The following is a 17,076-nucleotide window of genomic DNA, read 5'->3' as shown; positions in this document are numbered from 1 at the left end:
TTCTCCGAACTCTTACATCCTCCCTCGGTTTCATCTTTCCTCCTAGATGGAACTGGCCACAGCCAAGAGTGACATGAACCGACACCTGCACGAGTACATGGAGATGTGCAGCATGAAGAGAGGCCTGGACGTGCAGATGGAGACGTGTCGGCGGATGATTAAAGGCGGCAGGAACTCTCCCTCCATCAGCTCCGTGGCCAGCAGCGACTCAGGGAACACAGATGAGATCCAGGACGAGATTTCGGACAAGGACACAGAAGCTGAAGTCCCTGTTAGTTGATGGCTGCATACCCGGGCTCTGCCCCAACTCTTCCTGAACCACCCTCGTCATCACAGGGTTAAAATGTGTATAGAGCTCCACTGTTAGACAGGTGGAGCGACCTAAATCTGGGCCTGTTCGACCTGTTGAAGTTCTGATGGTCGTGCTCACTGACGCAGGCCCAGAACTGGTGCTTTTATACTATTTCTGTTGTTTTGGAAGTGGTGGGGGGGGCGTCTTTGCTTCACAAAGAGAAAGGGTGCATATAGAGCCCGAGCTGTGCTCTCTTCCTCACTGCTGCCTCGCTGGATCCTCGTCCAGAGCTTCACATCATTTTAGGCGAGAGAAAAAATAAATCTTGAGTATTTTAAAGTGGCTGAGAAGATTTTTGTACAAATTCTTACCCTATTAATGTCCTTTTATTCTAAAGGAATTGAAAAATAGTACATATTGTGCTCCTCCACATAGCATTCATCTATCTTTACATGTACGTTTTTATTATTTAATTTAGATTTGAAAAGTGTCTGTGCAACACTATTTTGTTTTTGTTTGCAGTCCAAATTAGAGTGTTTGGGGGTTTAAGTGTCTTCTGCCAAGGAGACAAAACAAAGAGTGGAGACAAATGGTGTTGGAGTCGTGGTGGTTTCTGAGGGAACTCTGCCGAGTTGCCAAAGTTGACAGAGGAAAGGAGCACAGCCTTTTGATGCATCAGTGCACTACTGAAGTTCTATGCAATTTAGCTGGCCTTATTTTCGGACTGGCTTTCACCCTTCCTTGTTTCTCTTCAAACCAATACGATTAGCCTTTTAAGCAAAGCAGGTGTTTTCTATGTCTATCATTTTTAGAACTCTTATTTTTGTGTGTGTGTGTTCGAGCGTGAAATAATCTTAAGTGTGGGACGTTTGTTTTGTTTTCATGGACACCAACAGTAAAAAAAAACTGGAACAGTGCCCCCTCAACAAGGGACTCATCTTCATTCATGACTAGAATCGTCAACATCTGCCAGACGCTACTCGCTGCTGAAACAGGCAGAGCATTGTTCTGATCCTGATGGACTTTACTGAGGGAATATGCACTTACTTTGTGCACATCAGCATGTTTATTTAAATGGCTAAAATCAAATTTTAATCAAAGAAATCAAAGTCAAACAATGCCCTCCAACATCTTAAAGGGAAACTTCTTCAACCTGGACCGTTTTTTTGTCAAGTCAAGTCAAGTCAAAGTTTATTTATAGAGCACATTTAAAAAAAACAACCTCAGTTGACCAAAGTGCTGTACAGTTATTAAAATAGAATACATCATACACAAATAGGTATAAATAAAAACAATGAAAAACAATAAAATACTAAAAACAGTAAAACAATCAAATAAAATAGAATAAAATAGTAATAAAAGCTCAATCCAAAACAGAGTTAGAGATAAAAAAAGACAAATAAAAGGGTAAAAAAAGTAAAAAAAGAAAGCCAAGGATTCTTGCCTAGCTGGGACTGAACGCCAAGGAGAATAAATAGGTTTTTCATAATGTTTTTTTGTTTTGTGACAAATGGGGACAACAATATTTGAAAGTGGTCCAGTATTACTGCAGCCTCAAAATGTGCTCAATGTAATCATTCTGAGCAACTGTGAGCTGTAGAAAGAGCTTGTTTTGCCACCGACAGACTCAGATTGTTGACAGAAGTGTCTCACAAAAGCATGGCAAGGACCCTACGTTTTTAATTTACCTTTCACTTGATCCGGTCAGTGTGTCTATTCTTCAGTCTCTCCCTGAAATGTTCAGGAACAGGTCACGTGTGAATGGGAGCAGGGATCTGTGCCACCAATTTCCCACCAAGAGACAGAGTAGCGTTGCAGGGACATGTAAGCATGTAAACAGTTTCATATGTTCGATGAAAGACGATTTCATGCAGAGCAAACGAACCGATCAGAAGACTCAGCTGATGATGTATTTGAATTGAATGCAGATTTCTGTAGATCACAAGCAAACATTACTTGTCTCAACCTCTTAAAGAAAGAAAATAATAAGTGAGATTGTCCGTCATGTCCAAGTGTTGCATTCCCGCCATTTGCTGGACTGTACCAGGACTATTCCAGCCTTGCAATGGCATGTGTGAAAAGGCATAAAGACAGAAAAAGTGCTGAATTATGTGTGAGAATGTGTGAAGAGTGAAAATCACTAGTGGTGCCTGAAAGCTTATCGTTGTAAATCGACCAGGAACTGTGTATGAATGACTCAGGTGTCATTCTGAAACCCTGTGTGGCCATGACATTGTAAAAAAAAATCTTTAAGATAACACTAAACTACACTTTCACCACTCCAACACAACAAACTCTTCCTGACAATCGTCTCTCCAACTCTCAAGAGATTTCAGAATCTTCTTCTTCCGCAAGACACAAAAACATGGAGAAAATATGGTCCAGGTTGACAAACAGTTTTCCCTTTAAGCAAAACCAAAGGACACATTTTGAAAAAACATCATCTTCATAGTCCTTTTTATCTCTTCTTTTTCTGTATGTGTGGGTTTGAGCTGTCAAGTGCTGTCCTGCAGGAGGCTCTGTTCCAGACCGGTTGCACATCCTGCTTTGTCTCTTCTGAACCGGGGCTCAAAGCGTCAGACTGTACATAGAGGGCTGCAGGCATGTGATCGTATACCCCAGAGGCCTTTTCGTTCATATTAATTGTTTTTGCAACTGATTGAGATGTCTCACGATTTCGCTTTTCTCAGTGCTGTCGCTGGATTAGCGTAGAAACCGATCGTCGCATGGGGACAGAAGTGATCTTTTTATCACCTCTTTGTATTATACTGTATGTACGGTTTGCTGGATCAAAGATCAAGTGCTACTTCTATCATGAAGTTTTACAGAAGCAGAAAAATGCAGGCCTTTTTTTTTGTTGTTGTTATTTCAGCATGTTTGTGTGGAGAAAAAGGAGCTATGGGTCTTTTTTTTATATTATTATTTTGTACTAAATAGCTGCAATGCAGACTGAGTGTTGATCCTAATCATTAATTAATTATATTTGTGGCATAAAATGTATTTTTCACTGTTTTTTAATCATTCTATGTTAACCAAAAACTGTGTTACTGTCGCCAAATTCAGCTTTATTAATTTTTTCCAGATGTTTTGGTCACATATTGACCATATCAGATAAATAAATATCAGCCCTAATAAAAACTAATTAAGACAAGAGCGAGAAAAAAAGTCTCGCTCACAGAGATCCTTCATATCGTTTTATGTTTGACTTGATGTAAAACCAGCCTGATAAGTAACAAAGAGCCATTCTTTTATTAGTACTGTACTTTGTATCGACATCAAACGCTTTATTTATTGATTGACTGACTGAATGGCTATAACATCCAGTAAAAGGAGGCCGAACAACACAGTTTGGCTTTTCCTTTTGTCGAGACACCACGACGCCATCACACTAACCAGCCAACCAAAGCAAAGTGTACAGAAACATGACGAAGATGTTTGAATCCTACTAACTCTGGAAAGTCTCAGTCTCAGTGTTCGTACATCCCCACCACCACACGTGTGTTTAAGCTACGTTTACACGAGGACGGTCTGAACAGAAGACGCAAAAGTGGCGTCGCGTCTTCACTTTTTATTCCGCGTTTAGACGAGCGTTTTCGGGAGGAAATCTGCTGCATACGGTGACGCAAAAGTGTGTGAAATTGGATTGTATGCAGCCAGGCGGCATCACTTAAAGCGATAAGAGCATCTTTGGACATGCAGAAGTTTTCACGCCACACATTTTCATCAGCTACTCCTTCCACAAAGTTCTCCTCCATCACTAGATCTCCCAGGTCTCGTTCACAGCCGTCTGGCTCGCCTCCGACCAATCGCTGCATCCAGAATGTGATGGAGGTAATTCCAGATCCTTCTCTGTTCACTAATACTATCTGTACATATCCTGTACATTTGGTGGAAAGACTCCTGTAAGTTTATTAGAGCTGCCAGAGCAGCTTGAAGGTCCCACGCATGGAAATAATCCCACGTTTGTTTATTTTCCTGTACTGGAGCATGTATGTGACGTAAACACATACGTGACGTGAGCAGATCAGATCAGAGTTTTGTGTCTTGTCAGTGTAGACGACACGCTACGGCGGAGCGGATTCAACTTTTCCACTTTGGAAGGTGGTTTCAGATTTTTGCGTCTTTAAGCCCCAAAAACGCTGTCACCGTCTAAACGAAAGGCACTTCCGATAGAATATTTTGTCGTTTTTACCCGCGAGCGTCCTCGTGTAAACGGGGCCTCAGTCTCAGTGTTCGTACATCCCCACCACCACACGTGTGTTTATTTTGCAGACTTTTACCTGATTTTGAGACATTGCGTTCAGTGTTTTAGCTCCAGCAGGTCAAACTCAAACATCGAGTTGACAAAACTGTAGCAACCCTCCTTAATGAATGTAGCGGGACTGGAGGCGTCCTCTAAAGACCTTGCAGGTTAAGCTGAGCAAAAAAAATGTAGCTGTTTAAATCCAGGGATATATGGTGTGCTGTTATTGGAGATCTTGGTATGTTTTGCTTTACTAAACGGGTTCTTACCTGACCAACTTACAGTATGTGACCTATAAATGTATGTATATTAGGTCCGGGTGGATGTGAATGTTTCATACTAAAAAAAAAGGGTTTTATATGATCGGTTTTTATTAGTGTGGCACTGGGATTATATGGTTGTTTTAACTGTCAACATGCAGTTTTTTCAGGCGTTCATTAGCATACCTGTTTGCTGTTAAATGTCATTATTATTTCTTATGTTTAATTTCATAAACATGATGGGGAAATAAACGGTGCAGCAATACTTGTGGCCATATTTGGGTAAAATATACTGTATTGGATACTGGTCTTTGTGTTTCATTGGGTTTTATTTTAAGCGGTTGATTTGTCTGATTTAATTTAATTGCTTTTCTCTCTTAGATTTGTTATTTTGTTTAAACTATTGATACAGTGTATTCATGTGGGTCTTGGGGAGATTGTTTCAAAATTATGAATGTATTCAATTGATAATGGGGGGAAATGAAATAAAATGGTGGATTGGATAAAAATCATGGCTAATTTGTTTCTTCTTTTTTTTTTTTTACTATACTCTGAATAAAAACTATTTTCATTGAAAGAGTAGGCTTCATGTGTTTAGAAATATTTTAGTTTTTCTGTTAATATAATATTATTTAATGCTTTACCACCATTAGCAAAGGTGTAATATAAATAAAGTTTATTATTATTAAAATTTGGGTTGGCTGGCAGTTTTCTGGGAAAATATGAAAGAAACAAAACAACAAAAAAACACTAAAGGGTTGAATAAACAAAAAAATTATTAAAAAGTCCCCGATCATGGGACAGACTTTCTGAAGCTTGAAAACAAAACAGCTGCAGAAGTTTAGTTTTCTCTCAGACCAATTAAATTCCAATATGCTGAAAGGCTTTTATGGATTTTTTGGGGTAAAAAAAAAAGAAACTGCCTACACAAGCTTCATTATGTAAAGTTCATGCTGTAGTCAAAGTGATTTATATAAAGTAGTTCTTAGTGTAACAGTTTCTTGGTCCATTTCATACTGCAGCCAAAGATGTGAAATGATAGTTGTTAAATAATTGTTGAAGGTTTGATTTATATAATAATATATAATAAATTAATAGAATAGAATAAATGACTTCAGTGAAACTGGTAAGTGGTCATTTTCTACACAGTATTTCCTGTATCTAAAAAGTGAATATTAGCCGCCTCAAACTAAAATATAACCTTTAAACATTTGCTGAAAACTGTCACAGTGTGTGAAAAATGTAAGAACCTGGTTGTAATAATATTTCTAATACTTAATAAGGTAGTAAAGGCACCGCAGCAAGTCTTTGTGTACCAATTTACAGTTTTTTTTGCCCTGAGTTTTCATTTAATCTGGGACCACTAGAGGTCCTTCTATCACAATTTGATTAAAATATTAGTCAAATGTGATACATTTAACAAAATAGCTTTATTTGAACAGGTAAAACAGTAAATAAAATTAAACAAATTTTATGCAAACAGTAAATAAATTTTTTATGCAATTAAGAAAATGAAGAAAAATGTTAAACACATTTAAAAACATAAAACAGTGTTTTCATGCTAATATTCATCAAAAGATTTAGCAAAGATACAGATCTTAAACAGTTTACAGCATTCTGGTTTATTGTTTCTGATTTATTTATTCAAAGTTAGCCAGGAGGAGCAGCAATGCTTAAATATCATCTAACCAGCTGACTGTTCACACATAGTTAAGCAGCATAATAGACGAGTTAACTCTGTTCTCCTGCTTTCTATCTGCACTGACCTGTCTTTCATTTTCATCCTTCTACCTCGAGGAACATGATTCTTTTAGCCACGCCCTCCTCGCCGTATTTCTCTTGCAGCTGTAGTCGGACCACAGGATCAGCTGAGAACAAAAGAGAGTCTTCCTGCCGAGTCCAAACTGGTCCTGAACTGGAGGAGGGATTCAGAAGTTGATCCAGAGCAGCAGAGAAGTCTCCACTGGTCCTCAGCAGGGCTTTGGTCACACTGACTAAGTCCTGGAACAAAAATAGTTCAGAGAGATTAGAGATGCAGAGTATGACATATATATGGAGCGGCTGTGGCTCAGTCGGTAGAGCGGGTTGCCCACCGATCGGAGGATTGGTGGTTCGATCCCTGACCATGGCAGCCTACAATGAATTCCCAATGGTGGCAGGTGGGACTGTTAAGGGTAACCTCTGCCACCAGTATGAATGTGTGTGTCAATCAATTAATTGTATTTATGTTTATAATATTTATATGGTAATTTACAATATACATGTATAGGTATTTACAATGTAATATAAATTGTTTATAGTATATATATATATATATATATATATATATATATATAATTGTTTATAATATATGTATGTGACTATATTGATTATTCATATATATATATATATATATATATGTATATGTATATAGAGACCTGTTAAGGGGTAGGACTCGATAAGTTTTTTTACTTCTTCCTACCCCCTTTCGAGCTTGCAGCTTGCAGATTTTTTGCTTTTTTGTTTTGTTTTTTATTTATTCATCTATTAATATTTAAACTTGTTTTGTTTTTTTTTAACTTGCTTGCATGTTCGAAATAAAGACAATCAATTTAAAAAAAAATTAATCAATTAATGGGTGAATGAGCGCAGTCTGTAGTGTAAAGCGCTTTGATTGGTCGCAAAGTGGTCGATTAGAAAAGCGCTATATAAGTGCAGGTCCATTTACCATTTACCATAACTAAGAACAGGGTTTGTACAGATTAATTACTTTATTAAACCCACAATGGGGAAATTCAACTTCTGCATTTAACTCATCCTTTTTTTACACACAAGTGAACACACATTGCAAGAGTTTTTGAAGAGTAAAATTCAAGCTTTTTCAAGCACCTAAAATAAATATTTTCAGACTCTCAAAGCATTTATCATAACATCTGAATAAAATAAAATAAAAATAGTCTACAGATCTTATTTACACCTGCAGCAATCGATGCATATTATCCTATTGTTGCACTGTGTTTATGTATTTTAGTATTTTAGTTTTTACCGTATTTCCTGCAACTGTGATATCTGTACAGCACTTTGGTCAACCCCGGTTGTTTTAAATGTGCTCTATAAATAAGGTTTGTCTTAACTTGACTTTTGTTTATTTCAACAGCTGTTTGTTAACTTTGATTGTATGTTTTCAATCATGATTATTTTATTGTTTTCTAATTTCCAGAGAAAAATGATCAACAGAGGCTGCATCCAGTTCCTTTTTCAAACAAATATGACGACAGGATCATTTCATTTCAAATACGAAAAGATTTTGGTTCAAAATAGTGATTGTGTAGATGAAACACCAGACTATGATGAAAAATAAGCACTTTTCAAGGCGTGCAATCAAATTCAAACTCTCTACAATCTTCCCGATATTGAAAACATAATCGTAAAAAATTTGCATTTCCTAAACTTTTGAGACTTTGCACAAAACCTGCAAGAGTAAAGAGCATATAAGTGCAGTAAGAGTGAGCAGTGAATGAAGATTAGCATGCAGCTGAAGCATCTACTGCACCACACAGTGCTCACCTGCTTCGTCTGCTTCATCAGCTCTCTGAGTGCCTGCATGTCCTCCTCCAGCTGGATCTGAGTCAGTGACGGTGCAGCGTCTTTGTCCAGCTGTGGGTCAGATGGAGCCGCTGGAGTATCAGCAGTGATGGACTCAGAGTCTTCCTCCTGAGTCTCACTGGCGAATATGAACAGGTGGGCCTTGGAGGAGGCAGTGACGGCCTCAGTGGCTGCAGGTTCAGGGCCGCCTATCTTTGGTGGGCTTTTGCTACTGGAAACCAGGATGTCCTGCGTGTCCTCCTGGAGGCTGGGTTCAGGTTCAGGGCTGGACTGTGTGACAGCAGCTTCTGCAGCTGTGTCTGACGTCGGGAGAGGAGGTTCTGCAGATGTGGGTTGAATATTCGCCGTTTCAGTCGGGTTTTGGAGATCTTGAGTTAACTCTTCATCAGAGATCTGAGAGACGGAAAGAAAACGGTTTAAATATTTAACCCTCTATGGTACGCATTATGATCCCAGTTGGTAAAAAAAATTTTTGGGTGTTTTTTTTTGTCTTAAAACAGACCAAGTAAACATAATCGAGATATTTTCAAAAAATATAATTTTTTTAGTAGTTTTTAGGGTTCGTTGCCATACGGCAACACCGTACGATAGTGGAAAGTAATGAAGAGTTTTGTTTAAAATTGTATTAACATTTATTTAAAAACTCATGTTATAGTCTGAACAATCCCCAGTAGCCTGAATGCATGCATGAGATGCATCTCATTTGAAAGTAAAAACTATTTAAAAATACATTTTCCATAATTTAATTCAAATTTTTGTGCCATATCATGAGTAATTGGTTGGCTATTGGTATAATTAGAATCCCACCTCTCTTATAATTCATTGCATTATACCTGGGGATGTATTGTCTTTATGTAGAAGGCTTAAAATGGATTTGTTGCCATATGGCAACGTCGTACCATAGAGGGTTAAAGAACGACTCAGGATTTTTAATAATATTACACCGCCTGTTCTTAGCCTCATAAAAGAAAACAGCAACTTGGGTTGTAACGGTACACAAAACTCATGGGTCCTCATTTATGAAATGATCATTTCCACACGATGTTACCATGTCCAAAATCAAATGCCTTAAAGAGAACAGTTATTTATCGTGCTATCAGTTATTGGAATAACTGCCCACTGAATATACGTGAACTGAACAGTAAAGTATCTTTTAATTATTACTTGAGATTGCACTATTTAAATTTGTGAGTAGTGAATTCACATATTTACTGTATGAAAGTGAGAATTAATGTAATAGATATGAATGTAATAACTTATTCGGAATGATTTCTGATGACGTATATAATAATGTCTACAATGTTTAATTGTTAAGTGATTTTTGTTTAGTCTTGTGGACCCCAGGAAGACTAGCTCCTCCCACTTTTGGTGACAGCTAATGGGGATCTTTTTAACAATAAACAATAAACACAAGGCTCGGCTTTTATCAGTTTGGACGTGAGTGGAAGGTACAATCAGATCTCATGTCTGCTCTCAGCTCGTGTACGCAAATTAGAGTCAGCGTGAAGTCAACACGTCTGAGTCGGAGAATTGTTCTTAAAGTATTGTATCGATGCCTGGATGCCTGATAAAACTCTGTGGTGTTTAGGTTTTAATGGTGACAAACCAAAGCATGTTTAGGCTATATCATTTAGATCATTTAAAGTAAACACACGCCACATGTACGCTGTGATTGGAGAATAACGTTTGTTGTAAGATGATACACACTCAGATCTGCGCTGGTTTCTACGTTAGTTTGATAAATAAGGGCCGTGGTTCGGTGCAAGTTTGGAACGGAGAATAAACAATGCATAACAATCTGTTTCATTGATTTTGAACAGACAGTAGTGCAAGTTTCAAATATAGTCTTGCTGGTAACTGACATAGCATTTTGCATTACTATTTTAAATAAGAATTAAGGAACATTTATATATAATATTAAATAGTTTCCCAAAAGTAGAGCACAAATCTTTTACTGATTCATTGATCTTCTGACAAGCCATTATTGATTTGTTTATAAATGTATTATTCTCTGTTGTGTCTTACCTCACTTTCATCTTCAAACTCCTTCGTAGCCAGCTCTAGAATCCCCAAGTTCCTCTTTTCTTTCTTCTTCTCTGCTTTCTGTGGCACTGAATTAGACTCAGTTTCTGCAAAACAGCGATGGAGGCAGAAAGGAGAGGTGATAATCCATGATTTAAAGCTTGTAAAAAAAGATTAAAATGTGTTTTTTTTGTCCCCTCTGGTAGATGTGTAACAAACCTGCTCGTGCAGTTTCAGGGACAGCAGCTTGTTCACTCTCGTCCTGCCGACTCGCGTGCGCTGCACTCTTTCCTCTGGCTGTCTTAGATGGCGACTGCTCTACTATTTTGTAATTTTGGGGGGAGGACTTTAGGGCTGAATTTGTTGTCTTTGAGGACTCAGGAAACGGTGAATATCCCTGTGGTGAGGATTTTAATGATCTGAATCTTTTGGCAGAAGGTTCAGGTGATAACGGATCTTTGAAAAGCCTCCTGTGAGATACTCGACGCCGCAGTTGTTCGCGCTCGGGAGAAGCCTCTGGCACACTTTCTTTTTCTGGAGAGGTTTCCGTTTGTGGTTCATCCAATTCTTGTTCTGCACTCTCAGCAGGATCAGGAGGAGCATCTGTCTGTGGCTCCACACAAGGCCCCTCAGATGTTTCAGCTCCTACAGTCTCTGCTTTTGGGCTTTCAGCTGGCTGTTCGTCTGTCTGAGGGTTCACATGTTGCACTTCTTCTTCTTCTTGAGAAACAGACGTTTCAGCTTCTGTGAGTTCTGGCTGTTTGCTGTCAGATGGGATCGACTGATCATCTATCTGTGGAGTCACCAATCTGTTTAGTTCTGCTCATTTGAATGAATTATTAAATCACATAGAAACTTACTGTTTAATACTTTAACTGTATTGTTTGTTGCAGACAGTGGATTCTGGTTACTACCTGTGTTAAGTCTGATTCAGCTGAATGTGTCGGAGGTGAAGCAGTATCTTCTGTGCTGGAGGGTTTTTGAACATTCGTCTCTTGGTTTTCTTCTACCTAGGAGCAGACAGAGGAGAAACTTCAGGCTTCATGTCATGTGATGATGAGAAGAGATGTGCCGATCTGATACTTTAAACTTTGAGCTGAAACAGAGACAACCTGTAAGAGCAGAAGGACGCAGCATTATATGAAGTCAGTGCTAATGTGTGTGTGAAGGACCAGGGAGTCTTTATGATAAAATAAAAACTTTCAATACATTGCATCTAGGGATGGGTTTTCACTTTAAGTGAGGGTGTGGGCCGTATGCGGCCCCCGGGCCTCCAGTTGCCCATCCCTGCTATAGATGGATTTAGTCAGATTGCAAGAGAAATACAGTAAGAATATCAAGCATTTACAAGCACTTTATCCAAAATCCAAGCACTTTTTAAACCTTGAAAATACAACATTTAAATTTAAGCATGTCCCAAAGCATTGACCAAATTCTTAACGACCATTAATCCATCATCAATTAATTATACTCATCCCATCAAAGTAGTAGACACGCTCATGCACAGGTACGCATGCATGCGCACACACGCATACACACACATACATTTCTACACTTTTGTTTACTTTTAATATTGTTATGATTTGCTAATTTTTATTTTATTTTATTGTATTTTTTGTGTGATAGTTACTTGCTTTAATTTAACTTGTAAATTTTAATATAGGTCGAGGCCCTGTATAAGCCCTTTTGGGTTTCTTGCCGCTACCTTGCACCTTCATTTTGTTGTTATCTCATTATCCTTGTCTTTTGTCTTATTTGTGCAAAATAAAAAAACTTCAAACTAAACTTCATCCCTAATTGCAGCACAATATAGCAAAGAATAATAAAACCTGCATATTAGAAGTTTCACAAATGTTGGATTTATTGCAGGCCTGCTGTATTGAACCAAATTAGACCACACAGTTGCCCTGTAACCTGTGCCTCCTCTGTAAATTCTGAAGGAAACATTTGATACAGAGAAATATATGACAAAATACCTTCCAGGTCAATTACCTCAGCCTCTTCCTCTGCTGCTTTGCTCTCTTCCTCTGCTGCGTCGCTCTCTTCCTCTGCTGCTTCGCTCTCTTTCTCTGCGGTTGCCTTCTTCTCAGCCTCTGACTGTAACTTTGCCAGTCGCACCTTGTAACGGTATTTCATCGACTGCCAGCTGTGATTCGTCACTCGCAGCTTCTCCATCTGTTGCCAGAGCCGGTTTCCCTTCACCTCCGCCTTGTGTTTGCTGACATGACTCAAGATGGCCTTGTCTTCTGCAGCTGTGTAGGGAGTCCTGCCTAATTATAATGAAAAAAGTAACAGAAATCCCAATTTATTAATAAATGGTACAGCTTATGTAAAGCCAGCGCACACTTTCTTATTTAACAGCTATTTTCTATGATTAAACTTTGGTTATTCCATTGTACCTGACGAGTCTCTTTTATTGCTGAGTCTAGCAGACTGTCTCGGGGCCACTTCAGGAGTTATCCTGTAGTCCTCTAAATCTAGCTGCTCCTCCTTCTCAATACAGTCGTGAATAAACTGTGTGGACACGTACCTGAGGAGAAAACAGCCAGCAGCTTTACACCGAAACAACTTTAGCTAAATGAAATTATCTAGCTGATCACAAACATCTAAATGGCAGAGCTTCAGTTTACTGTGCTAAAACTTAAACATGCTCTGCTATTAGAAAGGAGGAATAGAAGCTGAATTTAGTAGGTACAGCTGGGAGATATGATCAAGTAATTAATATTGGAATGGTTAGGGACAATGTTAAAAGATAAAAATCAACTTTCACTTTTTATGATTGTTATTTAGCATGCAAATAACGCACAGTAAGTTAAATTTTGTTTTTCAATGTTTGTTCAGAGTCTCATGTACAGTATCTAGGCACCTTTTATTTATTATAAATATAAAAGTAAAGTTTGGACTTTATATACTCCAAAAGAGGAATCCAGCTCTGTTTGTTAGCTTAGGTTAAATATTTTTATTGGCAAAATAAAAACTAAAAATATAATAATTTCCTTTGTCTTCTGTAGTTTGTCTTAAACAGGAAAAAAGAAGATTAAATTTGTAAATCAAGTGTGGTGTAAAATTGAGTGTGGTTAAATATAAATTGTATGATTTATTTTTTTTAAGTACTGTTGTTAAATGTAATAATTAAGCTGTACAGTATATACCGGTAATTGGCTGAACAAACTTGTCAACACAAAACAATAGTCTTGCATGGTAATTTTCTTTTACCAACTGAACAGTTTTTGTCCCAACATGAATATTTTCTAACAGCACTCACCAGTGACCAGAAGTTTCTCGAATAGAGCTTTTTTCCTCCGGGTCGATCAGCAGGATCGCCCCCGGCTGCTGCACTTTGCACATCATCCCTCCTCCGGCTGAGATGAGCGGCGCGATATTCTGTTTAGCAGGACCGGGTCGCAGGTAGAAAGACATTGGTTCACCGTCTGTGGTCATGAACAGAACCGGGGAGATTTGATCCTCTTTGGACGGCATGGTCGAACTGTCTCACCTGCTGGCCAATAATAATAATCTTTATTTATAGAGCCCTTTCAAAACACATGTAACAAAGTGCTTTACAGAGACAAGTTAAAAACAGACATAAAACAAACATGGGGCAGATAAACTCACTATTATTAAGGCTGTTATTATGATTTTCGAATTATCATTATTATCTTTATTTTATTTTTTTCTGATTTTCAAGTTGCCTATCAATTTAGGTATAAGTATGTCTTTGTAAGAGTATTGTGATAGTTTGAATGCTTTTGCAAGGATGTGATTTTGATTTTATTTATATTATGTTGTTTATTTTTTAAAACCATTTCTTTCTTTGTATGTTTTGATGAAAAGACTTGACATGTTTACAAGATGTAGAGCAACATGTATGTGCTGTTTTGTTTTTCTTCAAATAAAAAGTTAAATAACAAAAAAAAAAAAAAACCAGACATAAAACAACAAATAAAAGTAACGTTAGAAAATGACATAGTTCAGTGCAATTAAAAGATAGTTCAAGGGAAGGTAATGTAAAGGTAAAATAAGGGTAACGCTTTATAATAAGGTCCTTAATAACCATTAATTAACAAGTAATAAGGCATTGTTCTCGCTTTAGATCCGGTAGTTGCAAAAAGCATAGTTAACTTATAGTTAACTTATAATAGATGAGCAATAAAGTATATTTTAATACCAATAAGCAAACAATATAAGATTAATCAAGACATAATGGGTGGGTCATGGGTGTTTGTAATGCCATTATTAACACTTATATAAGCTTATAAACACACAATAATGTTAATAAGCATCTTGTAAGGACTTACAAGGGCCTTATTACTTGTTAATTAATGGTTATTACAAGGACCTTATTATAAAGCGTTACCAAAATAAGGAAAGGCTGTCTGATAAAAGTATGTTTCAAGGAGAGATTTAAAAGACATCACTGACAATGTTTAGTATCAAAGATGTGATGTTACTGATGTTGTGAGCAAAAACTTTAACGGATAATTAAAATATGCACATCAAGCGAAAACTTCTTGTATATTACATTCCATAATATCTCATGCATATGTTGTCTTTTCAGTTGAAAATGTTTGATTTAAACTGTACTGTATTGTGTGCGTTCTTTGCGAGTTAATATATTATGTGTGTGTTAAGAAATTATTAAATAATTACTGTTTCATTTGTATCCATTATCTGTTCTGACAAGAGCTGTAATCTGTTCCTCTACACTATATGGTTAAAATTGAAACGGTTAGTTTATTCATCGATAGATGATCAACAATAAATTAATCGACGACTCATTTGATAATTAATAAAGTCATTTTTTTACATTTAATGCATTCAGATGTGATGATATATATCTATATATTAAAAAAGGCTGCAGTCTTATGTTGGCAATTTTTCAATATTTTGAATGTTTTGCAGACAAAATGATTTAAAGAGTGATCGCAACTGCATTTAAAATACAGTTAACTATAAAAACATTGTCACTATCGCTGCAATGAACCGATTTAAATGACATCATCGTTACAAGTAGTAAACAATAATCAGCCACGTTATTTTTTGGTAGCTGTCAGTCTGGTTAGCAGGATTAACGTTTGCTTTAAGGTTTAATTGCAGGTTTTTGAGACAGCTGCCCCTTATTTAGCTGATGTTATTAGTAAAAAAAACAAAAAAAACACTGCTTATATTAGATATTAAGGAAAAACTTACCGCGTAGTTTGTTTACTTCCTCGGTGGGCTTTCCCGCCGCAACGAAAACCTAAACACCTCCGACTTCCGGGTTTTCTTCTTCGTCGGTGGATTGCATCGAGTTAGTTTCGCAATACCGCCCCACACTGTTTGTATCTACAACATACTTAATTTCTTTTATTTATGTCTTCAGAATTGTTTTACTTTTTTATTTTGTTTATAACATACTGCATTTTATGATTTTATTTTATTTATCATTTCAATAGTTTTCTTGTCCCTTTTGACGTATGCAATTGAAGACTGTTTAGATAAATATATTTGTTTTTTGCAATAACTCACTTTGAATTCTGAATTTTACGTTTTCACAGCATCCCTCCCAACTTCTTTGTTTTTAGATTTTTTTTCTTTGCCTTACTAAAAGTACTAAATATAAAATGTAAAGTCCTGCATTGGTGAAAAAGCATAGTATTTTTCAGTACAAAATTATTCAAAGTAAAACTACTTAATGCATGAACCTCATAATTATTTTTAAATGAATTCAATTAAAAGAAAAAGCAGCAAATTCTGCTATAAATACAAATTATTATTATTATTATTATTATTATTTGTTTAGATTTATTTTATTCTTTTCTTTGTTCTTATTGTAGGGATATGTTTTTCTTTAAGGTTTTTATTTTTATTTTTATCTTACCTGCACAACTCCCTTCTGTTTTTCCTGTTATGTCTCTGGTCCTTGTTTTATAGTGCAAAAAATAAAATAACAAAATAACATAAAAGTAGTTGCCAATTCAGTTCCTTTTGACAATGAACTGTTTTTTTTGTTTTGTTTTTTTGTTTGTTTTAGCATTTGTGTACGTCTTTTTTTGTATTGGTTTAACCCTGTCTCATACAGATATGAAAACACAGACAAGCCCTTCACTATGACGCAAATCTAAATCTGAAATACGGACGGAGAACTAACTGTTGAGAAGTCATAGTGGGAAAAAAAACCTGTATCCAGAATACTTGCAAAATACTGGACCCTGAATTCATCATGAACCATTTTGTTTTGTTGAGCTGTTTCTGCTGTGACATGTCAACATGTCTTCAGTTAAAGAAAGCCTATTGTATTAAACATTAAATCTGGATGCTTTTGTTTCATTCCTCCTTTTCTGTTGGCTGTTCCTCTAAATTTCTACCTCCTCTAGACTGCAAAACTTTGTTGTGCCCCCCTTAAAAAAATGTAGGTGTTATTTGTTTATGTAAAATAAATTAAAATCTAAAAGCAGTGATGGCAGGATGACCTCCTTCTTTTGGAAAAGCATCAGATGAATTGCTAAAATGTGATTTAAAACCAGAATATTAGATTATGTTTACACAGTCAGAAAACAATGCGGACTGTAATGTGAGCAAAAATCTAAATAAAAACTGAGTTCCAGGCAATGAAAATGATGTAGGGGGTCAGGACCACACACAGTCAGATTACTGGTGATGTGGACTGAGAAAAATTATATCTACAGAATCAA

The 17,076-nt window shown here is 36.7% G+C and overlaps 2 protein-coding genes and 1 long non-coding RNA gene across 3 annotated transcripts in view; 2 read left to right on the top strand and 1 right to left on the bottom strand.

The window, feature by feature from the left end:
* Positions 1-5,286, top strand: part of iffo2b (intermediate filament family orphan 2b) — a 42,218-nt gene extending 36,932 nt beyond the window's left edge. The window contains exon 8 of the mRNA XM_059327427.1: positions 47-5,286. Coding sequence (XP_059183410.1) covers positions 47-280 — 234 coding nt within the window. The 3' untranslated portion in view covers positions 281-5,286. The remainder of the gene's footprint in view (positions 1-46) is intronic.
* Positions 1-17,076, top strand: part of LOC131962507 (uncharacterized) — a 234,028-nt gene that overhangs the window by 139,331 nt on the left and 77,621 nt on the right. The window lies entirely within an intron of this gene.
* On the bottom strand, positions 6,287-15,640 carry terf2ip (telomeric repeat binding factor 2, interacting protein). Its single transcript, XM_059327391.1, has 9 exons — positions 15,593-15,640; positions 13,668-13,898; positions 12,802-12,932; positions 12,395-12,672; positions 11,317-11,412; positions 10,622-11,195; positions 10,406-10,509; positions 8,342-8,773; positions 6,287-6,796 (listed from the first exon to the last, which is right to left on the bottom strand). Exons 2-9 carry the CDS (start codon positions 13,880-13,882, stop codon positions 6,575-6,577), a joined length of 2,052 nt encoding a protein of 683 aa, XP_059183374.1. The 5' UTR covers positions 13,883-13,898; positions 15,593-15,640; the 3' UTR covers positions 6,287-6,574.

The sequence above is a fragment of the Centropristis striata genome, chromosome 3 (genome assembly GCF_030273125.1).
Source record: "Centropristis striata isolate RG_2023a ecotype Rhode Island chromosome 3, C.striata_1.0, whole genome shotgun sequence".
Classification (NCBI taxonomy): Eukaryota; Metazoa; Chordata; class Actinopteri; order Perciformes; family Serranidae; genus Centropristis; species Centropristis striata.
Note: the sequence above shows the minus strand (reverse complement) of the source record. Positions and strands in the feature narration are given on the sequence as shown.

Bases quoted from the DNA above. Each gene is read 5' to 3' on its own strand.
- terf2ip (XM_059327391.1), bottom strand. From the start codon at position 13,882: ATGCCGTCCAAAGAGGATCAAATCTCCCCGGTTCTGTTCATGACCACA. The intron at 12,673-12,801 runs GTACAATGGAAT...CATTATAATTAG, and splicing joins CAATAAAAGAGACTCGTCAG to GCAGGACTCCCTACACAGCT. The intron at 11,196-11,316 runs GTAGTAACCAGA...GTGACTCCACAG, and splicing joins CTGAATCAGACTTAACACAG to ATAGATGATCAGTCGATCCC.